The 23,487-nt window shown below is 50.4% G+C and overlaps 2 protein-coding genes across 2 annotated transcripts in view; one reads left to right on the top strand and one right to left on the bottom strand.

The window, feature by feature from the left end:
* Atp6v0d1 (ATPase H+ transporting V0 subunit D1) overlaps window positions 1-10,950 on the top strand; it is a 43,981-nt gene extending 33,031 nt beyond the window's left edge. Inside the window, exons 3-8 of the mRNA NM_001011927.1 lie at window positions 4,463-4,641; window positions 5,985-6,064; window positions 9,656-9,733; window positions 9,859-10,035; window positions 10,129-10,206; window positions 10,337-10,950. Coding sequence (NP_001011927.1) covers window positions 4,463-4,641; window positions 5,985-6,064; window positions 9,656-9,733; window positions 9,859-10,035; window positions 10,129-10,206; window positions 10,337-10,498 — 754 coding nt within the window. The 3' untranslated portion in view covers window positions 10,499-10,950. The remainder of the gene's footprint in view (window positions 1-4,462; window positions 4,642-5,984; window positions 6,065-9,655; window positions 9,734-9,858; window positions 10,036-10,128; window positions 10,207-10,336) is intronic.
* A 455-nt stretch (window positions 10,951-11,405) lies between these two features.
* Hsd11b2 (hydroxysteroid 11-beta dehydrogenase 2) lies at window positions 11,406-16,649 on the bottom strand. Its single transcript, NM_017081.2, is given in 5 exon segments — window positions 11,406-12,341; window positions 12,499-12,636; window positions 12,744-12,929; window positions 13,045-13,257; window positions 16,260-16,649. Coding segments are annotated over 5 exon segments (1,203 nt in total). The 5' UTR covers window positions 16,525-16,649; the 3' UTR covers window positions 11,406-11,940.
* Between the last annotated feature and the right edge of the window lie 6,838 nt (window positions 16,650-23,487).

Here is a 23,487-nt window from a genome sequence, read left to right as displayed (position 1 = left end):
TCCTAACACATTTAATATGCTGCTAAACTGGGGGCTGTTGCCAGGTCTCACCACGGACTTGCCCTGTAACTTGGAATAGAGCCTGTACTCAGGGTTCTTTAGATGTGGAGGATACTTTTTTTTTTTTAAAGATATATTTATTTATTTTATGTATATGAGGACACTGTAGCTGTTTTCAGACACATCAGAAGGGGGCACCAGATCCCGTTATAGATGGTTGTGAACCACCATGTGGTTGCTGGGGATTGAACTCAGGACCTCTGGAAGAGCAGTCAGTGCTCTTAACCGCTGAGCCATCTCTCCAGCCCTAGACGTGGAGGATACTTTTATTTGGCCCATTCCATGGTATTTTCTCATAGGAGAGTTAGTCCTGGAAGAGAAGTTGGGAAAGTTGTTTGTAGAATGGTCAGCATGGTCTCTGGGACATCTTCAGATGGCCCCTAAATGTCATTGTTTTTAAATGAAGCAGGTCTCTGGCAGGGGCTATCCTTGATGTATTAACAACTACCTGTAGCCTACATGTCTGCTGGCAGAAATCGTGTGGTTAACCTGCACTATCTGGGAGAATTGTCATCAGGGAAAGTAGACACCTAGGAGAAAGCTTCATCCCAGGATGTGCCCTCAAGTGTCTAGTGGGTCCCCAAAGCATCTCTTATCCTCTTTAGGACATGTTGCCCTCACTTTGGCCCTTCTTGGTCCTAGAGTGGTCATTGGGTTTCCCCAGACCTTCTTATCCTAAATGTTGCCAATAAGCTGACTTTGTAGGGGTGGACTACAGGTCTCTGCTAACCAGGGCTTGGGGCTGCTGTGGGCTGTTTTCCTTGTTACTCTTTAGCATGGAAAGGGAGCCAGCAATGACCCGGTTCTTTCTGGCTTAGGAAAAAGCTCCACTGTGAGGGGTCCTTCAGGACCCCAAAGACTCAAATCAAATGGAATAACCCAACTGGGCCTTGGAGGAGGGTCAGAATTTTAATGAGGAAATGGTCAGAATCCCACTAACTCTTCTGTAAACCATATCACATTCATTCTGGTTGCAAAGGGGAACTGGAGGCTTAAGAGCTGATGTGCTAAATAAGGTCATAGCAGAAGATTCTGTTCATTTTCAGCCCTGGGTGGGGCTCCTCTGACTTAGATGTACACAGGTAATGTCACTAGCAGCAAATGAGGCTTCTGGTGGGGGCTGCAGGTAGGTTAGTTGGTAGAAGTACCTGGTTATACACAGCCTCCCAGCCCAAGTGCAAAAAAGCCATGTTGCTCCAGCAGGTGGCACCAAACAGCACAGTAGAGGAACAGGGTCGGCTAGGGACTCTAAAGGTTTCTTGAAGGAAGTAGCTTCCTAAACTGTAGCCTGAAACTTCTCCCAGCCCAAGCTATGTGCTTTGGAGGCACAGGGCAAGGGAGGACCTTAGGGCAGAGGATTTTAGACTGCCCTACCCCCCACTCCAAAAGGGCCTCTTTGGCCTGGCAGGCAGCAGGCCATCTATTCCCCAGCTGTCTTCCTCTGGAGGAGATGCTAACCAGCTGGAACTTCATTCTCTCTTTTGAGGCCAAATGAGGGGAGACATGGCAAAGCAGCTCTCTGGGGGCAGGGAGGCAACTTCTGAAGCACCAGGCAAAGAGGAGGAAGGTTTCCTGCTTGTTGAAGGTAGGAAGGCATATGGTTGGGTCTTACCATCTGTGCCAGGCCTATCCTGCCTTCTATCCCCCAGGAAAGAGGATTCTGAGCCTTGCTGTAGAGGAAGGGAAAGCTGGGGCCTCCACTGGAGCAATCTTATATAGTTGGCCCTGGGGGAGGGAAATGCTCAGCCTGGCACATGATAGAGGGTGGCCTGGCCTGAGTAAAGGAGGAATTAGAAAGGGGCTGAGGGCCATGATTGTGAGTGGCCCGAACTTGGCCCAGCATTTTTCTCTGTATTCAACTAAGGCTTACAAGGAGAGCTTTGGGGAAGCTAGAAGGGAGGGAAGAGCTACTACTAGCTTCTGCATACAATGTCAGAGCTGAACCATGAACCACAGCTGGTCTCTTCCACTCACTAGAGGTATAGCTAGCAATAAAGTCAGGTGGCAGCATTTTTCTACAGGGCTTTCTTCTGAGTCCGGGCCAGGACCCTCAGAAATACTCAGACACCTTTGATGTCTTATTCTAGCTTTGTCCCTAACCTAAACAGAAAAACAGAGACCCTAGGTTGTGGGCACAAGGGGAAGGGAGTGGTAAGTTTAGACTAGGGAAACTGGGGTTGTAGGGTATCTCTGAGACAACAGCGGTGGAAGTTTAGTACTAAAACATAAGGCGATGACCATAGGCAGCCATAGATATGGGAACAGAGCTTCTCTGCTGTATGTTGAGATACATATACTCTAATAGCCCACTCAGGGTTTTTTATCTGCAGTGGTGCTAAGGCCACATGGGATCACTTGAATAATGTAAGTTCAAGAGATGTGCTGTTGTTCTTCAGCATATCCAAAGGGGATGAGAGGAAAAAAGACAATCTTTGGGGTAGGGTCTCTGTAGCTATCTTGGGAATACATTGGTTTTAGTAGGGTTGGACTGGGTGCAAGTTAACTGATGAAGGGTGGTATGTGTGTCCTGGTATAAGATACAGAAGACATTAGAAGCAGGAGATATATCTAGAGTGAAGGAGATAGAGGTTGAGGCCAAAGCACAAAGCTGTGATGTGCTCTTTCTCCATGCTGTCTCCCCACTCTGCCAGTTCAAGGACAAAGAGGCTGGCCATATGTACCTCTTGGCTTGCAGTTACAGATAGGTCTTGCTTGAGACCCTTGATTTTGGAAGGGGAGGCCTGACTCTTCTCAGTGTATTTCTTATAATGACCCATCCAGATTGGGTATGGAAAGAGGTCAACTGCCTAGCCCCAAGCCCAGGAGACTAGAGGTTGTAATGGCATTGAATTGGGTGGGGGCTGTGTTCATCAGGTACAAGGAGTATGAGTTGGGCTGGAACAGGCCTCTGGTATTTTGAGGGCCTTTTAGGAGGGCCACAGTGGCTGGTACTCTGGGCCACGACCTTTCCCTTTTTATTCCTTTGGTACTGAGCCCTCTTCCTCAAGACCTTTCCTTGATACAGGCTCAGCCCCAGGTACTCAAGATTTGTTACAGAGATAGAGCCCATCTCTGGACCTCACAGAAACAGAACAAGAACTATGTTCATGGCCCTATTCACAGTAGCCTTCATCTTTGGTCCTTACCCTTCCATGGCCCAGCCTGGCCTTTAAGGACATTCTCCACCTCCTTTATACTTTTAACTTGCACTTGTAACAGGATAGGTAACAATTGGGACTGCTGCAGCTGTAGCCTGACTATATGTAGCTGTGGTCCTCTCCTCTTCTTTATTCCTTCCCTTCCTCCTCCACCCTCACCCCTATAGGTGTCCACAAAATTTTGTGCCCCAGCTCAACTGTGGCTCTGCTTTTCAGTTGGAGACAAGTTGTCTTGGTTGCTCCTTGCCAAGTCTTAAACTAGGCAGCCCCACCCTCCCAGCTCCACAGCCCCCTCTGCTGTCCATGGTATGCAGAGTATCTGCTTTCAGGGCAAGTCTAAGAGACTAAGCCTAGGACTGGTTTGAATCAGACCAGCCTCTGCATCTCATTCAGGTCCTCCTGAGTAATTGCTTGAACTGGCTTCTGGCTCTAAGGAGTAGTGTATTTTTCTGTCTTCACAGTGGGGCTCTGCAGTCTTCCTGACCCTGTCCTTTATTCTAGATGGGGTCTTTATGATTCTTCCTTTGGTCCTTCTTGGAGAAGCCCCTCCCCAGCCTTCCTTAGTCTTTCTCTTCTTCCTCTCTGGACTCCCAACTCCCATGGAGCCAGAATGGCCCTAATTATACTGTTGTTTCTTATTTTCATCCCACTTATGGCTCCGTAGCATTTGAGGTGAAGTTGGTACTCAGTCTCCAGGCAGCCCTCAGCTGACAGCCCTGCCTTGCGTACAGCTGTGCCCTCCCTTCCCCTCTGCCAGTCTTGATCAATCCAGTCTCACTCAGTGTGTGCCCGTAGGCCTTTGCATACTGTTCTCTCTTTCCAGAAAACACGTTCATCTCCCAGTCCTTTTATCCGTCAAGCTCCTGACCACACCTGCTCCTGGAATGGGTTCTTTGCCTCTCCTGCATGTGCCCATGGTTTCTGTGTACTGCTGGAACACTGTATACACCACATGCTATTTACTTGTGTTCCAGTCATTTATGGAGTATGAATCTACATCATGTTAGAGGAGAAGCTGTATTTATCTGGTGTTCCTGTTATTTTGGTTGGGGTTAACAGTGGTGATGGCAGCAGTGGTGGTAGTGGTGACAGGAATCTGGGTGGAAAAGGACAGTCCCTCTGGAGCCTATCTACAGCATCCACAAGCCAGTACTTAAACTCTTAGGAGTTGTGTGAGCAAGTGTTGGGCCAGGCCTCCCAAGCCCTCTGCCCTAACAGTCTGTCCTGTTGTTTGCTTCTCACAGTTACAGCTACATGATTGACAACGTGATCCTGCTCATCACGGGCACACTGCACCAGCGTTCAATAGCTGAACTTGTGCCCAAGTGCCATCCGCTAGGCAGTTTTGAGCAGATGGAGGCTGTGAACATCGCACAGACACCCGCAGAGCTCTACAATGCCATTCTGGTGGACACGCCCCTGGGTGAGCCTCTGTGGTGGAAACAGCAGCTGGACAGTGGTCTTAGCCTCAGAGCCTCAGTGTGGGTTTTATGGATTGTAGGCGGCAGCAGTCCTAAAGCAGGAGGCTACTGCTGCTGACCTTGCCCTTCCCTTCCTATTCTCATTGTTTTCCATCCCACGTCCTCTCCTTCCCATCGCGTTCCTAGGCAGACAGGCAACCCAAAGGGCACACTGAGACCATCTAACGTTGGAAATAGCGTCGTTTTTCAGAATTCAGAGGAGGGCTGAATGAATTTTAGAGAAGAGCCAAGGGGCTTGTATCCCTTTGGAGTCTTGAGGGGTCTGGCAGACTGTGGCCCAAATCAGGGCTCTAATGGCTGGTTTCTTATGAGACAGAAAAGCAAAGCAAACAGCTTCATTTGACTCTACTGAGCAGGTCCCAGGGGCCAGGTCAGCTGGTGTCCAGCAGGATGCAAGGTCCATGTCAGAGGCCAGGGAAAGGAGGGAGTCAGGATCGCTTCCTGTTAGCCCTCCTCACTAGTGCTGGCTCCTGTCTGTCTGCCTAGAATGCTAGAGAGAAGGCGGCTTGAGTACCATAACTAGCTAGTACCCTTATTGCCAAAATCCAAACCCTGGGGAACTAGTCCAGGAAGCAACCAGAGTTGAATCAGAAGGTCCTAAGCTGAGAAGTACCAGAAATATCTACTCACCTAGTTTGCCTTTGATTCTCCCTGTAACTCTGAGCTAGTTCTGGGCTTTTGTAGCTTCTGCAGTTTCTTCGTCTTTAAAGGAGAGACAGCAGGTAAGTCTTCAGGCTCTGTTGGGATCCTGCCCTGACCTCTCCTTAGTCCTGCAGTGGATTTCTAACTACACCAAGCTTAGTTTGCTCTTCCATAAGCTCATTCTTTTTTTTTTTCCCAGAGCTGGGGACCACCATAAGCTCATTCTTATCTAAAGGAAGAAGAGGAAGTTAGTTTCCCATGTGCAGCTTCTAGGCTTTCATAGGGAATACATAGCAGTGATTTTCAGTCCCCAAATTGATAGCTGCCCCTGAGAAGGGAAATCTCATGGCCTCTTATTATGCAAGCCTGTCTTTGGCATGGTCTAAACTTGGGTCTGTCCCAGCAATGATTAGATCATGTTATGGCTGGCCGCCTCCTTTATAAATCAATTTTAGGAGCAAAGAGGCAGGAAAAGCTCAGGTCAACACACACAGCCCAGAGAATTGCTTCTACCAGTTCCAAGGCTGGATCTAAAGGACTAGAGATCAGGGATCTCCAGTACTTAGCTTAGTGAGCCTTATGCTGGGAGCCCTCTCACTTGGGCTGCTCTCCTGCTCTTCACATCCTTGTCTTCCCTTCCCAGCGGCTTTTTTCCAGGACTGCATCTCAGAGCAGGACCTTGATGAGATGAACATTGAGATAATCCGAAACACGCTTTACAAGGTAGTGTTCTCAGAAGCAGCGGGGGTGGCTGGGGGTGGCTGGGGGTGACTTGTCAGTGGGTGGGTCTATGGGGGTGACAGAAGGTAGTTTATGTGAGATGCTGGGCCAGGATGCACATGTACTAAGCTCCTTTCTGGGGGCTTAGCCTCTCATCCTCAGGGTCCTGTGATGGTGTCGAGGTTTTATGGAACAGGTTATCCATTCCATGGTGTCTGCAGCAGGCTCAGATAAGATCAACTGGAGTGGGGCTGGGGATTTAGCTCAGTGGTAGAGCGCTTACCTAGGAAGCGCAAGGCCCTGGGTTCGGTCCCCAGCTCCGAAAAAAAGAACCAAAAAAAAAAAAAAAAAAAAAAGATCAACTGGAGTGGCTGGTGCTCTGACCCTTGGCCTGTCAGGGCTGGCTCCTGGACAGCCACTCATACAGCATCCAGGAGTGTCATGGGCCACCACCCAGGCCATAGCCCTTAAACCTACACCATATGAGCTTTTGCCAGCCAAGATAGGCACCTAGGCAAAGGCAGTAATATGTGCTTAGTTATGTGGGAGAAGGATCCAGCCAGGCATAGCCAGTTTATTATGACCCTTTCAGGTTCCCAGACCATGATCCAATGCCATATATCTCACGGTCTTCAGCTTTTATTCACCTTTTGCTTCCTACTAGACTATGGCATAGACTGCCTAGTTTCTAGAGAGAGTGGCTTAGCATTCCTCTGTTCATACAGCCATTGTAGAGATTAAAAGGTAGCTACCAGTCAGGGACATTTGAGAGAGGCTGGGTTCAATTTGTGGTGTGATTCTAAGTTGTGATGCCAGGACTCCTGGAAGACTTTTGCCAGGAACATGGATCAGCAGTAGGCAAAGCATGAAGAGAAGTTGAGGATGGCACTGGCTAAGGGACCCGCTGACCTAAACCTGAGGACATCTGTCTATCCAGTCTCCACTTGGGGGGTTGGAGGTGTATGTCTTCTGCCTTGATTGTAGCTGCCTGGTGGACATTTGGCTCAGCCTGAGCTTAGACCTTCTAGTCTTTCTATGGGGCCTGTGTCAACATACAGCTAGGATCTGGTGGTAGGTGATAGAAATTATGGTTGTATAGGCAGAAGGAAAGCAAGGAGCATGGGCCAGGACAGAGGGCAAGGGGTTTGCCGTGAAAATGTAGGTTTTTACATGGACAATGGGGAGGAGATACAAAGGAAGACGCATGCACTGAGTGAGCCAAGTCATCCAGGGCCTTGAATGCATCTGCAAAAGTTTGAACTTTTATCTGGGAGTGGTGGAGCATACTTCAAAATACTAGGAAAACTAGAGCAAGATTTTTGCTAAGTTCAAGGTTAGCGTAGTATGTGTAGTGAGTTGCAGGTCAGCCATGTCTCCATAGTAAGAGTCTCAAGAAAAGGTAAGCCAGGCATAGTGACTTTCAGTCCAGAAGGCAGAGCCAGGCAGATCTCTGTGAGTTTGAGTCTGTGTTTGGGACAGCCAGAGTTAATAGTGAGACTCTGTCACAAAATAAACAACAACAATAATGAAAACTGTAACTTTGGGCTGACAACATGGCTCGGGAAATGAAGATGCTAAACTGCCAAGCTAGACAACCTGAGTTTGATTTCATGGTAGAAGGAGAGCTTACCTTTGCACACACATGCACACAAAATAGGTAAACTGTGAAAAAAAATTAAATGAGCTTTAGGCTGTGAGCCTAAAGTCTTCTAACTCTAATATTCTTAGAGTCTTCTAAGAATATTCTTAGAAGGCCCTCAGTGACTGTAGGATGGAAGGCAGATTATTGGTGAGGGGAGGGTAATGTGCACGTGTGTGTACATATACACACTGCACAAAAGTCTTACAGTTCTCCTACCCACTCGCCTGGCCTATTGACAAATTCTTTGCCCCAGACAGGATGAGGGGTGTGGCTATACCCCCAGCCTTACCCACACCCTCTCTGGGCCTGACTGGTTTTAGCTGGAGTCACTGGCAAGGACTGCCCAGAAACCAGCTCATGAACACTGACCCAACACTGTGGGCCCTATGCCAAACCTGCCTGCCTGTCAGGCAATGTCCCAGCCCAGTGGCCACAGATGGGAGATTAGGTGGACCCTCAGCTGTCTGGCAAGTGAATTGTAGACAGCTGGTGCAACAACCATGGGCTGGCAGACTCCAGGGGACAGGGTGGGGTTGGGGAGGTGACCTTGGTACCTGAGTCTTGCCAGTTTCTTTGCTGCTATAGCTCTAGAGGAAAGTGTGAACCTTAATCCTATGGTCAGTTTCTCTGGGGATCAGTACAGCTTGGCTAAGCAAACAGGTAGGTAATAGGACATGGAACCCCAAACTGGCTAGCAATTTCCCCCACAAATAGGAACTGCAGGCTCCACTAGGGTAGGTCCTAAGATTTTTAGCATTACCAGCTTGGCTGGCCACAAAGACGGCCACAGAGGACTGACTCCTGGAGGGGCTATGAAGTACCATCAAGGTGGGAGATGAGAGCCATTTCTGCCTACAAGCTTTTGATCCTCTGTGCTGGACTCTGTTGTTGCTTTCCTGTTTTTTTCTTGTTACTGATTTATGTTAACTTTTTGTTTACAAGAGTTCACCGATCACTTGCAGGTTCCCTACTGAGCTCATCTTGTATAGTTTCACTGTACCTTGTGGAGCTATGGGTGTCATCATCTTGTGTTTTTGAATGCACACCCTGTGAGTTGTGGCCAGCTTGGACAGTACACCTGAATGTGGAAAGCTTTTCACAGCCATAGCCCCAACTTAGAACAGTGCTGACATAGATCCAGTCTGTGACCATGCTACATATGGGGTCCTAGGCAGGCCTGAGTCAAGTTTCATGTAAAAGTGTTCTCCATGGGATCTGCAAGACCTCGGTGGGGGGAGAGGTATTGGAGAGAAACCTCCGTGTGACCTTGTCAATGAGAGTTGAGGAAGACCTTGAATGTGAGCTGACCTGTCCTTTCCTCATGCCCAACAGATCAGATTTGCCCCGACAAAATCACTTGTTTCTGCTGCAGCCCATGTACCTAGTTACTGACTGTGAGGCTGGTTCACATAGGCGATAACCACCCTTCGGCAGGAACGGACCTGAAATTTGGTTCCTGCTGTTGAACCCTAGGGACTGTCTGGGAGTGAGAGGAGTAGTGTTCTGCAAGGTAGGGTTGTTGCAAGGGAGGGCATACAAATCAGTGTAGACTGTTGTGAACTCTGAGGGTAACTCCCTCACTAGCCCTTGGATACCTGCTTTTCTGAGGCTGGGGAAGGAAAGTTTCTGAAGACTAGAAAAGGAAGGCAAAGCACCAGGGAGAAGACAGAGCTCCCTTAAGCTCGACAACAGAAAGGGGTAGGAATATGGACCCTGAAGCAGACAGTGGGCCAGAAACTGTTTTGTCACACCCAGGTAGTGGCACCAAGCCACTGCTACTTGGATAATGAACTGTTGAAATTGGTAGATGTTTGTAGAGGGGAAGTTGTTAGAATGAGCTGGCCCATCCCTATCATAAAAGTTTTGAAGAGGGGAGATCAAACTGACTAGGTTTCTAATAAATCTCCCGGCATTGCTATCCTTGCTCTAAGCAAACACTGTCCTCTCTACAGGCTTATCTGGAGTCCTTCTACAAGTTCTGTACTCTGTTAGGGGGAACCACAGCTGATGCCATGTGTCCTATCCTAGAGGTGAGTGCCTGCTCACCTCTCTGCCCTTTGTCCCCATCGAGCTTTGCCAGGGGGAGCTCTGCCAACTGACTGGCTATGGTTGTCCTCATCTTCTCTCTTTTCTCACCTATGCACTGGCCCTGCAGTTTGAAGCAGATCGCCGAGCTTTCATCATCACCATCAACTCTTTCGGCACAGAGCTTTCCAAGGAGGACCGTGCCAAGCTCTTTCCACACTGTGGCCGACTCTACCCTGAGGGCTTGGCTCAGCTGGCTCGGGCTGATGACTATGAACAGGTCAAGAATGTAGCTGATTACTACCCGGTGAGTGCCCTAGCTGACAAGATTTAGGTGGTCATGTTGGCACCCCCTAGCACCCAACACTCATACCTGCGCTTCTCCCCATTTCCTGGCCAGGAATACAAACTGCTTTTTGAGGGTGCAGGTAGCAATCCTGGAGACAAGACCCTGGAGGACCGATTCTTTGAACATGAGGTGAGCACAGACAGGGTCTTGTGGAGCTGACCCCGTCTGTATAGGGAGGGTTGTGACTTGGGCCTGATTCTGTGGCCATGGTGGTGCCTGTGCATCGGTGCCTGTGCATCACACCTATGTTTGTCCACAGGTGAAGCTGAACAAGCTGGCCTTCCTGAACCAGTTCCACTTTGGTGTCTTTTATGCCTTTGTGAAGCTTAAGGAACAGGAATGTCGCAACATTGTGTGGATTGCTGAGTGCATTGCCCAGCGCCATCGCGCCAAGATCGACAACTATATCCCCATCTTCTAGAGTTCCGACTTAAGGTTCCCAAGTGCACTGTGTGTGTCTGTGTGCTGTGGTGAAGCCTCTGGCTCACTTGTCTGACTTGGTGAGGTGTAGCACATTGCCCTGGGATTGGTTGCCCAGCTTCCATGACCCCCTCGGGACTGCTCATAGGTCTAAAAAGAGTTAGGCACCTTTCCCCTGATCAAGAATGGACCAAGATCCCCTCTAGAGCAAAGAGGCCCCCCAGCCCTATGTTTACAGCCACTGACATGTCTAAGAAACTGTGTGACTTTTATGTCCCTCCCTAACCTGAGAACCCTGGGGACAGCTTCCTTTCCTGTCCTTAGGTCATTCCCAGAACCATGACCTGTGGGAAAAATAGAGAATATGTATTCTTGGGGTATTGGGAAAGCAGCTTTGCAGCCCTCTCCCTCAGCTCTGCCCCTCTGAGACAATAAAATTGCCCTCTTTAAAAAGCCTGCTGTCTGCTCACGTCTTTGTGCCCTTGTACCTTTCCTTGACTCAGCTTCGCTCATCACTGTATTCTTGATGAGTCTCAACTGCAGTTAGCAGCCACAGTGCCAGGGAAGCCCCTGGAGGGTGGCAGTTTCTACTGGGAGCTCAGTAGGAAGATAGGCTGGGGTGGGGGTCATAAGAGAGTAGTTATAGCTTGGCTTTGGAGGCTCCACACCTCCCTAACTGTTTCACCAAGCCCTACAACTCCCTGAAATTGGCCATTCCCTTCATCTCAATATGCTGAAACCCACCTGGGGACAAATGGTTTGCCTGAGGTCAGCAGATATGAACCACAGAGTATCTGGGGAACCTCCTCGGCTCCCCTGCTGAGTCCCAGGATCTCCCAAGAAGTACCTAATCTCTGTCAAATAGCCATACCCTGTCACCTAGGCAACCAACCAGGCAGTCACCAACTCCAAACACTATCTCTCCCATTCTAGGAGAAATAAAAAAATGTATCTTTATTTTAAAATGCCAACAACCAGACAAATACAGCATACAGCTTCCATGTGGCTGGGAGCCAGTGGTTGGGAACCTAAATCTTGAGCCAGTCAAGAGGGATTTACTCTGGACTGCAGCACTGAGACAGTGGGTACCAAAAGAATTCTGAGGAGGCCCCACATGTCTAATCATTCTAAAGTCAGCACAGAAGTGGTCTGTAGCATCCTCTCAAAGGCTGCAGCCACATCTCACGCTAAACTCTCCATCCATCTGGGCTCTCCAAGCTGCAGGGTCGTGCCTGGTAGGGTATACATGGGCTCATGAAGCAGAGGAGAGGTCCAGAGGCTCACTAGCAAATTCCACCTCCCGGGCCTGGACTCGGCATCAGCAGTAGAGGCTGGGCTTTTCTTAACAGAGACTCTAGGGAAAGGTTGAGGGGTCTATAATGGCCAGGGGAGAGGGCCAAGGGCTCAAGAAGCCTCTCCTGCTGAAACACCTAAGTTTGTGGTTCACAGAGCTGATACTGTGGGGGAAGGGTTTGGGTCCTGGGTTGTGTCATGAACAGGGCCAGGTTGGCCAGGCCTCAGTGCTCGGGGTAGAAGGTGACTGATGAAGAAGTTCTGTAGGAAGCGGCGCCGCAGGCCTCCTGGCAGGTAGTGGTGGATGAAATACATGAGCCCCAGGCCACGGCCCGTGTAGTAGCGGCTGCGTGGCTGAGCTGCCAGCAGTGCATCAATGATGGCATCTACAACGGGGCTAAGGTCAGGCAATGCCATTCTGAGTGAATTCAGGAATTGCCCATGCAAGTGCTCAATGTAGTCTTCACCATAGGCCTGCAGCAGCTCTCTAGGCAAGTTGGCCAGCAGCAGTTGCTTGCGCTTCTCCCAGAGGTTCACATTAGTCACTGCCTCTGAGGAAGGGGTGACAAGGTCAGAAGGCAGCAGCCAGAGGAGCCAAAGGCCACTCATCTATTTAATGTAAACTGTGCCTGTAAACCAAGCCACACTACATGCTCAGACCACACACCCCTGCCACATCCGTGTCCCACCCCAAACTTGAACCCTCACCTGTCTTGAAGCAGCCAGGCTGGATGATGCTGACCTTGATACCCCAGGGAAGCAGTTCACAGCTGAATGTGTCCATGAGCAGTGCAATAGCTGCCTTGGAGGTTCCATAGGCTGCCAAGCAGGGGTATGGCATGTCTCCTGGGGATAGAATGGGGACGCTCAGCCTTGGCCTGGGAATCCCCAAATCATCCTTAACATGACAGCAGCTCCTTTACCACTTTGTCTCAGAGTGGAAGGACACTTACCTGCTGGGCTGCCAACGGTCACAATACGTCCCCTTGAGTGACGTAGGAGTGGCAGGAGGCCCTTGGTCAGCTCAAGTGCACCAAAGAAGTTCACCTCCATACATTCGCGGAAAGTTACCACTGGAGACAGTTCCACATCGGCCACTACCATGTTGAGGCCAGCATTGTTAACCAGACCCCACAGGCCTGGGGACATCAAGCAGAAGGGAAGCTTTGCGTCAGCCTGACAGCAAACATGTAATCCCTGCCTCCTTCACACTCTCCAGCCCTTCCCACCCCTAATGGAGACACATCTGCTGACCAGTGCTGGCCGTGTGAGCCTTGGTAATTTCCAGAACACGGCTGATATCCTCTGGCTTGGTCAGGTCCATCTGCAGCAGCTTCAGGCGAGGGGAACATCGGGCACGCAGTTCTAGAGCACCAGGGCCATTCAAATCCAACACAGTGGCCAGCACCGTGAAGCCCATGGCATCCAGTTTCTTAGCTGTCTCCTTGCCAAAACCAGTGTCACAACCTAGCCAGGGTAGGATAGCTAGTGAATTCCCAGCCCAAGACAAGCCAAAGCTCACTAAGGTCTAGGTGGAATCTAGGCACCTGGATACTCAGCCCTCCCTTCTTCCTTACAAATGTGCGCAATAAGTTTGTCCTGACTGAACCCTAAGCATCAATTTTGTGACAGCCATTATCTATCTGGTTTCCTATACTATCCCATCAAATGTGATTGATAAACCTAATCTGGTCCCAACTTGTCCTCAGCCTAAGTCAGAGGGATATTTTAAAAAATGACAGTATCACTCTGCTTCTGACAAGTTCCCGAGACTTTTTGCTGTCCCAGGATTCTATGGGTCTTAGAACAAAGCTCAGATGCCATCATCCTGGCCCCGTTCAACCTGAGCATTTCTCCAGCCTACTGTTGTTCCAGGCTCAAGTCGGAGCTCCCCAGCCCCCCACCCCGTTCCCAACTCCCCCTCATCTCTGCCCTTGGAATTCCAATCATTGACTTTGGATGTATATATTCGCTGAGCCCCAGACCACTTTCCTCTCAGAACAGGAACCGTGCATGGTAAGTGAAGAAAACAGACCTGCATTGGAATCCCTCCCCACACCACTAAATGTGACCTGAGGTCGGTGACTGGCTTCATTTTCTTGCCCTTGGTATGCAGAGATAAGAACTACCAGGCAAGGCCCCAGTGTGGGGGTCCCTGGTACTGATAAGCCCTTGCTTCCTTGATGGTTTCCATGCTGATCTGGGCTCTGTGGGTGGCCAGTGAGAGGATGAGGAGGGCCAGTGGGGAAAGAGGGGGAGCCGCCAGCCCCGAGGTCCTGCTGTGCAGAAAAGCTGCTTTGCAGCCCAGCTTCCTCACTCCTGGACAAACAGCACCCCTCCTCGTCTCAGCCCCGCCCCCCTTTGCTGAGAGGAGAACAAAGCTGGTCAGGGGGCTGCAAACTGGGCTTTGTGTGGCTGGGGCCTGCTTGTCTGCATTAAGGGTTCCTTCCCAAGCAAATCTGACTGGGGGGAGGGGAGCGTGTGTGCACACATATCGGCACTTGCCTCTGCTTCCTTTTGGAGCATACAGCACTCCACTAAAAGCCTCAATTCTGGGGTCCCAACCAACACCCACATCTTACCCTCTTGCTCACCTGCAAACCTGCCTGCATGGTCACACATGAGCTTGATCCCCATCACCCATCAGCACGAAGATAGATACATATGCATGCACACAAGGTACCGAGCCACACAGCCCAAACATGACTCCATGGCTGAGCTCATGGAGTAGGTCTGGTAAGCAGTTCTTGGACATTCTTGGAGAGGGGCGAGTGACAGTTCTGTAGGCATACAGCACAGTATTCTTGGCAGGTGGGGCAAGACCCGGTCACTTAAGTGCCTTGCTGCTTGGTGATGACTCGGAAAACCCCAGAGTTTTCAGGCATCAGGAAGCTAGAAGCCAACTTCCAGTGCTTACACAGGAGTGGGCTTGGCAAATCCTCTTCTCCCAAACACTGAGCCTTGCAGAGAGGGAAGGAGTCCAGGTCACAGAAAGCATCCCTCTTCTCACCTCTTGCTCAGGTTCAAGACCAGAAGTAACAGCAATAGCAAAGACCTGAGGTGAGAGCTCAGGAAGGGCTGCCCGGCTGTATCAGTAGAACCTGAAGTGGCCTAGGACCTGGTAAAGCAGCTCACAGAGGACAGGAAGAGATCTGTTGTTTCATGTTTGAAGGCAGAGCCTTTTACCTAGGCCCTGCTTCATTTCAAGAGAATTCAGTATCTCTCCTTCCTCAGACTCCTGTAACAGGTTCCCTGCGGCTTTACACTCACTCTGGAAGTCTCTCCCATCCTGCCTGAGTCCTACTCAACCTCCACCCTCTCTTCTGAAGCCATAATTGTATCACCATCCTCTCCCTTCGTGCAATCTGGTTTCTCACCTGACATTCAAGTCTCCTCCCAAAGAAACTTCACGTCCCACCACACCCCCCACAGCCAGACTGGTTATTGACTATCCCCTTCCCAAATCATGCTTATTTCTGTCTTAAGCCTTTGTCTCACACCCTTTCTCTGATCCAAGACACCTTTCAGATTCCACCTGTCTCCACCCAACTTCCTCCAACATCTAGTTCAAGGATTTCCTCCTAAATTCTTTCAGCCTTATCCTATCATGCAGACTACCCATAAAGGACCAAGATCTCTGAGGGCCATGGTGGTTGGGGGAGAAACAAAGCTACCCCTCCTCCCATGCAATGGACCAATGCCCCCTGGCCTTCCCCCCACCCCCATTTCCTGCTGGGTCTGCAGCAGCCCCCCCCCTTCCCCTTCCCTCCTTCTGATGACAGATTTATTCCCTGCTCCAGACAAAGAAAGCTCAGGCAGGGACCAGAGACACCTGAGTCCAGCTCTCCAAGGCTCCTTTCCTGGGCACCCAGGACTAGGCAAGATGAAGTGCTAGGCGTAGACTGCAGACGGCTGCAGTTTTGGCAGTGGGTAGCTGGATCTAAGAAGCAGCTACTCTCCAGCTGCTGTGACCTCAGGAGGTTCTGAACTCCAAGGATTGCAGCCAGTGGAGGTCAGGGGGAGCAGGACTCGCCATCTAAGCTCTCTGTCCCCATAGAATAGCAGATAGTGTGCTCCAGTGGCATGGGGTGGGGGGTGTCAGGCAGAGTTCAAGAGATGGCATTATCCCCGTCTCAGGTCTTCTGAAGTCTCCTAAAGTACGGTCCTTCGCTCCACACCTCGTCTCTTAGGAAAGAGCTCAGCATAAACTAAGTTTCTCCTCTTTCAGTCACTAGTTTCCTTGAGCACCTGCCCACTCTCTACTTTCTCACCAATAATCCCCGCGGCCGCAGGTAGTTAACCCAGACTTGGTGAGGTGCCCAGAGCTTCCTACTTGGCTCACTATCTTGCATCTAGAGAAGGACTCTCACTTCTGAGCAGCGGAGTCCGTCTTGATGGTGCCCAAGGGAAACCCTCTAGGTGTGCGGTCCCACCCTCCAGCTTGGTGTCCCTGCGCTCTGCACACTCACCGGTGATGAGCACCGCGCGAGTGGCCACCGGCAGGCGAGGAGGGCGCGCTAGGCGGGACAACGCGATCCAGCCAGCACCAGCCAGCACCACGAGTGCAGCCGGCGGGGGCAGCAGGCGCTGGCACAGCCAGTCGAGAGCGGCCAGCAGGGCCAGCGCCGCCAACAACGGGCGGCCCAGACGCAGGTCTGAGCGCAGCAGCTGCAGCAGCGCGCGGGCAGCCACCAGCAGCCAGGCGCCGCCCGACGGCCAAGGCCAGCGCTCCATGACTTCGGGGCCCGGCCGGTCTAGGGAGGGGCGGGGGCCGGGTTGGGGAGCGCCGAGAGGGACTCTGGGCCAGGACACGGAGTGCAGAGGAACACCAGCCTGGGGTGGGAGGGATACTCGCTTTCTTTGCTGGGCCCTCGGACCCAGCTTATAAAGCGCCCTGGGGGCGGGGTTGGGGCGGTGCGAAGGCGGGGCTAGGGTGGGGCTTTCCTCCACTTCTATCTCAGCACCCCACGCCAGGCAGGTGCCCCCCCGCCCCGCCCCTTGGCTAGATCCGCTTTCGAAGAAGCCGGAACAAAGTCCCCAAGTTGCTGCACGAGGCGGAGCCGTCAGTCGCCGGCTTCGCCCGGGAAAGGGCCAGTCTGCCCAACCCTGCGCCCTGCATCTCATTCACTCCTGTGAGCCTATTGGCACGCCAAGGGCTCTGAGCCTCCGTGCTCAGGTGTGCACACTCTGCTCATGCTTCCTCACACACCACTACCACCACCACCACCACCACCACCACCACCACCACCACCACCACCACCACCATCACCACCACCACCAAGAACAATAACAATAACAACACCACCACCACCAACTTTCATTCAAGTATTCACATTGCTATCGCTGTGGCTGCAGTGTCTTCCAGAACACTGCCTGGAAGCAGCCAGCGTCTGCTGCCAGCCACACCCGCACCCTCACTCAGTGCCATGGCCTTAGGTCCTCGGTACACACGCCCAAATGTGCACTCTCACCTGCGCAGTTCTCAGCCACAGCTAGGAGATAATTTCTTCCGGAGTCCAGAACTGGGGATGCCAATTCTGGACTCTGATGGGGGGCAGAGGGAGGGGAGAATAGAGGAGAGGAGAGAAATGACACAGACATCAAGGTCTCTTGCTTTACCTACCCCTTCCCCAAGAACCCAGCTAATGGGAAGACCTGGAAGAAGGGTCAGGACAGGGTGGTCCCTGATGTGCTATACTGAGTCCCCAGGGGATGTAGTAAGTAGTGTGTGGGTGCACTTCCCTCCCTGTGTGTATGAAGGTCCTTGTTTGTGTGTGGCCTGGCACCCCCTGCCACCCCCGTGTCTGGCACCCTATGCCTAACATGCATGCCAGGGCTCTGGCAGACACTGGGCGTTAGTGCCAACAGAGGGTGCCAGGCCCTATGCAGAAAGGAAGAACAAAAAAAGCACAGCGGTGGAGATCCCTACTTCTGTGAACCTCCAGACCTTACCTGGTCCTCATGGCTATCCTGTCTAGGTCCTGAGAGGTCATAGACTTCTTTTTTTTTTCGGAGCTGGGGACCCAACCCAGGGCCTCGAGGTTGCTAGGCAAGCGCTCTACCACTGAGCTAAATCCCCAACCCAGTCATAGACTTCTTATCACAGCTCTCTGCCCTGCAGTTCATTTTCTTGCCTGTATCCAGACTCTGTTCCAGTGTTTCATGAAAACACCCTCTCTTCCATGCGGTGTGGGTTCCTGAAGGGCCAGTGAACTCTTGGAGAAGGAGTTGGAGACCAGACTCACTTGAGAGGGGGAACTCTTCGTGAAGACCCTGTCCCCACTCAGAGTCACTCATATTTCCACCCACCTACCCTCTGTCTATAAATATGAACAATGATGGAACCCTGGCCTGGGTGTCAGGACTTGCCTGACTTGGGCATGTGGCCTTGAGTTCTCTTGTTTCTATGCACCCATGTCTATGGGGTTCTATGCCCTGTGTCATACATGACCTTATATGTGCTTATACATAGGTGTGTGTGTGTGTGTGTGTGTGTGTGTGTGTGTGTGTGTGTGCTATGTGTGCTTCCTGTAGCTCTCCTGTGTCTTCTTGCTTCTAGGAATTCAGAGAAACAATCCTTTTCTAAACCCATTGATTCCCGTTGTTCCGAGTCAATTGTCCAGTTCTGGAAATGAATGACATGCCCTGCTTTAACTAAACGCTGCACTGATCGGCTCTCCCAGATCTGGCTCTCCTTGGAATCCAGCTACTGTTTTCCCGGCCTCAGCCACCTTAAGTACTTTCCCTGAGGTAGAAAAAGGAGAGAGAGAGAGAGAGAGAGAGAGAGAGAGAGAGAGAGAGTGTGTGTCCCAGGGGACAGTCAAGGTTACCCGCAGTACCAGTTCTCAGAGCAAGGACAGAGAAAGAGATGCAAGAGAGCAAGGAGGGGAGGCTGGGAAGCCGGACTCTACCCTGGCCCCATGAAGTACATGGACTGGGAGGGAGGGAGATTGGCTGAGAGTAGATGGGTGGCGGGAATTCTTTGGGTAGGATGCTTCTAGAACAATATACTTCTTCAGGTGGAACTTTTCTAAGTCTTGATGAGGTTGGATTGCCTGCCACATTTATATGACACCCCTTCCCTGACATCCACTTCCTAAGTTGGGAGACCATGGTACCTTCCCCCCAGGATCTATCTATATACTCTAGGAGGCTCCCTGTGGTCTCCTCCGCGTTTGACCCTTCCCCTTCATCAGGTGGAGGTGCTCTGAAAGTGGAAAGTGTTTCAAATAGTCATAACTGGGAGGGGCTGGCCCAGCCCTGTCTGAGGCCTGGTGCCAGGTTGAACCTGCCTTGGGCTAGAGAACCAGCTTCTGCCAGAATCAGGACTCTGGGATGGTAGCGACCTCCATGGGAGAGCAGGAAAGAAGGGGTGGGGGGCGGGCAGAAGCCTCAGCACGTAAGGCAGGACCTAGAAAGGCAGCTTGAGTAGCCAAAAGGATTAGAACTTCTGGAGCTACTTGGTCCCAAGCATTCAGACCACAGTCTGAGTCCTTTGTCTCATCTCCCACCCCCACTCCCCACCACCCTCACCCCACCCTCACCCCCACCCCCACCCCCAACCCCACCCCTTTGATCAGAAACCTGGTTAGCCAACCATTGCATGCCCCAGGCTCTGGAGGACCAAGTGTCTGGGACTAGAAGCTGGCTGGGCTCTGCTTTGGTGACCAGTGACTCACTATCACCATCTGCTGGCTTCCTGGGAGGGTGCATTTGTAAGACAATCAGCACTGTTTCCTCTGTGGTCTGATAAAGATGCAGCCTGCTCCTGGGGCCTATCCTACATGATGTTCAAGAGCTCTCTCCACTTTCTCCTCTGGCACAGTTGCAGAGGGACCCCCTTTCTTGCCAATGACTAGCTCTTTCATGGTGTGCTAGACCTCAACTCACACTATTCTTTTTCTTTTCTTTTTTTTTTTTTCGGAGCTGGGGACCGAACCCAGGGCCTTGCGCTTGCTAGGCTAGCGCTCTACCACTGAGCTAAATCCCCAACCCCAACTCACACTATTCTTAAAAGATAGCAAGTTCTTTGTCATATGCAGTATGGACCTTGTGCATGCCAGGCAAACAGTGTAATACAAAGCAACATTCTCAGTCTCTAAGATAAGTGCTCTCCTCTCTCTCTCTCTCTCTCTCTCTCTCTCTCTCTCTCTCTCTCTCTCTCTCTCTCGTGTATGTGCGTGCATGCGTGCATGTGTGCGCGTGTGTGCATGGGCAGGCACGGAGGCCAGAGGTCAACGCTCAGTGTCTTCCTCTATTACTTTCCACCTTATGTTTTGAGAAAGGGTCTCTCACTGAGGCTGGAGTTCATCAAATCAACTCGATTGGCTGGGATTCACCTGTCTCTGCTCCTCTGAGCAGTGGCGTCCCAGATGGGTGCTGCCAGTCCATCTGAACTCAGGTCTTCATACTTGCACAGCAACTTTACCCCAGAGCCATCCCCTACACTCCAACGTGTCAAATTTTTACTGACTTCCCACTGGGTGCTGGGTCCTGTACTTGGACCACAGATAGACCCATGAACCACTGGCCACTTCCCACAGCCTCTCTCCTGGCAACCTCAATTCTGCAATCCTTTCCCCAGGCGCCATTTTCATTTGTCCTCCTCTCTTTTTAGGCACTTGTTTGCATCCCAAGTTATTTTAGGTAACACTGCTCTTTTCCATTTCCCCAGGTTAGCCCAGGTTCAGCTCCTACTACTCTTGTCTTCACCAGACTGCCTATCCCTTGAAATTCAGACCCATTTCTGCCTTCAGCTGTCTCTGTCTTCTCGAAGCCTCTCTTCTGCTGACCAGATCAGAGGCCTCTTGACTGGCTCAGCTTTGGCTCTCTTTGATGCTGGTGAAGCCACACTGCTGGTTTTCCTCTGAGTCTTTTGCCCTCCCTTTAGCCTTCTTCATAAACTTGTCTTCCTTGTGGATGAGTGAGTGTCTGGTTGTGGAGGCCCTCACCCTCCCCTCCTCCACCCATGAGCTCATCTTCCTACTCACATGTTGGCAACACCCACACTCTCTGGTTCTCCAGCCAAGGCCTCCCTCTTGACTCCAGGCCCACACATCCAGCTGCCCTGGATGCCTCCCTTGGACACCATGAGCTACTTGCACTCAACATATCCAAAGTTGGCCTCATCATCTTCCTAATTTCTGGCAGATGTCTTCTTCCTACCATGTCCTTCATTCCACGCACCAGCCTCCAAGATTCTTGTGTTCTGAGCTCTGGGTTTAGTGCTGAAGCTGATGAGGATGAGGATGATGGTGATGATGGTGATGGTGACGGTGGTGGTGGTGGTGATGATGATGATGATGATGATGATGACGACAACTGATTATCACTATTTTACCTTCAGGCGAACAGAGGACCCTGCCTCGACATACTCCAGTTTAAATGGAAAATCTGTGCTTTTGAGAATTGTGTCAGTAGAAAGCTGCATTTGCCTCCTGGACTTCATTTTGTGGACAAAAGGGAACATGGTGTAGTCTTGAGCCAAGGAGAACTCTGTCCCAGCTGGTCAGAAAGTAGATTCTGGAGAAGGTGCAGGTCTGGTGTCTTATTGCTGTGGCCAAGAAAGGATGGGACAAACTGACCCTAGGTGTCTGTAGATACGCAAGGGCTGAGGCCAAAGGCTGCTGCATGCTTGTGGGCCAATGTGGCATAGACAAAAACCCCGGAGAGTACCAACTGCCTTCCAAATACCCTACATGTGGGACAAGCCCCTCTCATTTCTCAGAGGTATCCTATTTAGTGTGAGCACCTGGAGACTTTGTAACTTGGTTACCTGGGGGAGAGGCGCTAAGATCCAGGATACACAAGCATCACTTGGATTCCCAGACTGTGACTCTCTTCTGAATTATTTTATGGCCTCCTAGATTGAAGGCAGATGTTTAGGGAGTAGGGTCCCGGAAGGTGAGAAACATTTTGTACTCTACAGAATTTTCTGGATCAGCCCCAGGGGAAAAGCAAGGCCCAGCTGAGAGGGCTCTGGGAGAGACTTAGTGGACTGAGTCAGGCCTTTTAGGTCCTAGAGTGTGAGTTATCTGTAATCTTTTCACATTTATTTTATACCTTCTGCATGCCAGTTCTGTGTTCCTCTGGGCTTGTGCTCAACTTGTATTTCATCTGCTGTTCCCTGGCCTCCCTCAGAAGCAGACACTATCATTAGCTCTCGCTATACAAAAGGGCATGGGCTCCAGAGGGCTTCAGTGCTACGTTCTTTTCAGACTTTCTTAAAATTTTCCATTCATGGGGCTGGGGATTTAGCTCAGTGGTAGAGCACTTGCCTAGGAAGCGCAAGGCCCTGGGTTCGGTCCCCAGCTCCGAAAAAAAGAACCAAAAAAAAAAATTTTTTTTTTCCATTCATAGCTTCCTTTACCCAAAGGCAAAAAGATTTTTGGGATGGAGGGGCAGGGCAAGGTCTCACTATGTAGCCTGGGTTGGCCTGGAGCTTGCTGTGTAGACCAGGCTGGCCTGGGGCTCATAGAAATCCCCTGGTCTCAGCATCAGAATTGCTGGGATTAAAAGTGTGAACCTCCAAGTCCAGCTGCCCAAGGTTTTTTATGTGGTCCCAAGTATAAGTATTTCAAGTGGGTATACTTGCCAAATATGGCAGTGCACCCGTTTAATTCAGCACTCAGGAGGCAGAGGAAGACAGATCTCTGAGTTTGAGGCTAGCCTGAGCTACATTGTGAGTTCCAGGACAGCCAGGGCTATGCAGAGAAACCCTTCTTTAAATAACAACAAACCCAAAAAACAAAACAAAACTAAGAGTATAAAAATTATACATTTTTGATAAGTCATTAAAATTAATTTTAGAATAACTCTTTGGTGTATATATCATTTTAATCCTCTTTACTAAAGAGGAATGAAAATGTATATGCTAATGAAGTATATATACTTATTAAATTTTACATACAGAATTAAATCTTGGTTGCTTTTTATTTGTTTATTGTTTGTTGTTGTTGTTGTTTATTTTGGCTTTTCCAGACAAGATTTCTCTGTACAACAGCTCTGACTGTTCTTGAATTGACCAGGTAGACCTTGCTGGCCACAAACACAGAGATCTGACTGTCTCTGCCTCCCAAGTGCTGGGACACCACTACATGGGTTTTGTTCTTGGTTTTGTTTTGTTTTGTTTTTTTTTGTTGTTGTTTTTAAACATATATTTTAAACATTTTATTTTTCTCTCTCTGTTATGTGGGGTGTGTGTGTGTGTGTGTGTGTGTGTGTGTGTGTGTGTGTGTGTGGTGTGTGTGAGTGAGTGATTATGTATCTGAAGGTGTGTGTGTGTGCCATAGCACACATCTGGAAGTCAGAGGACTTTTTTTCTTTTTAAAGATTTGTTTATTTGTATGTGAGTACACTGTAGCTGTCTTCAGACACACCAGAAGAGGACATTGGATCTCATTACAGATGGTTGTGAGACACCATGTGGTTGCTGGGAATTGAACTCAGGACCTCTGGAAGAGCAGTCAGTGCTCTTAACCACTGAGCCGTCTCTCCAGCCCCAGAGGACATTTTTTGTGGACTATTTTCTCCTTCCACCTTTTTATGGGCTCTGAGGAGCAAACCCAGGATAGGATGTCAGGCCTCAGTAGCAGAGACATCTTGCCTGCTCTGTTTTTGTGTTTTTGAAATAGGGTCTCACTATGTAGTAGTCCAGGCTGGCCATGAATTTATAAAAGTCCTGGGATTACAGGTGTA

The sequence above is a fragment of the Rattus norvegicus genome, chromosome 19 (assembly GCF_036323735.1).
Source record: "Rattus norvegicus strain BN/NHsdMcwi chromosome 19, GRCr8, whole genome shotgun sequence".
Classification (NCBI taxonomy): Eukaryota; Metazoa; Chordata; class Mammalia; order Rodentia; family Muridae; genus Rattus; species Rattus norvegicus.
This window is presented reverse-complemented; position numbering and strand designations above follow the sequence as displayed.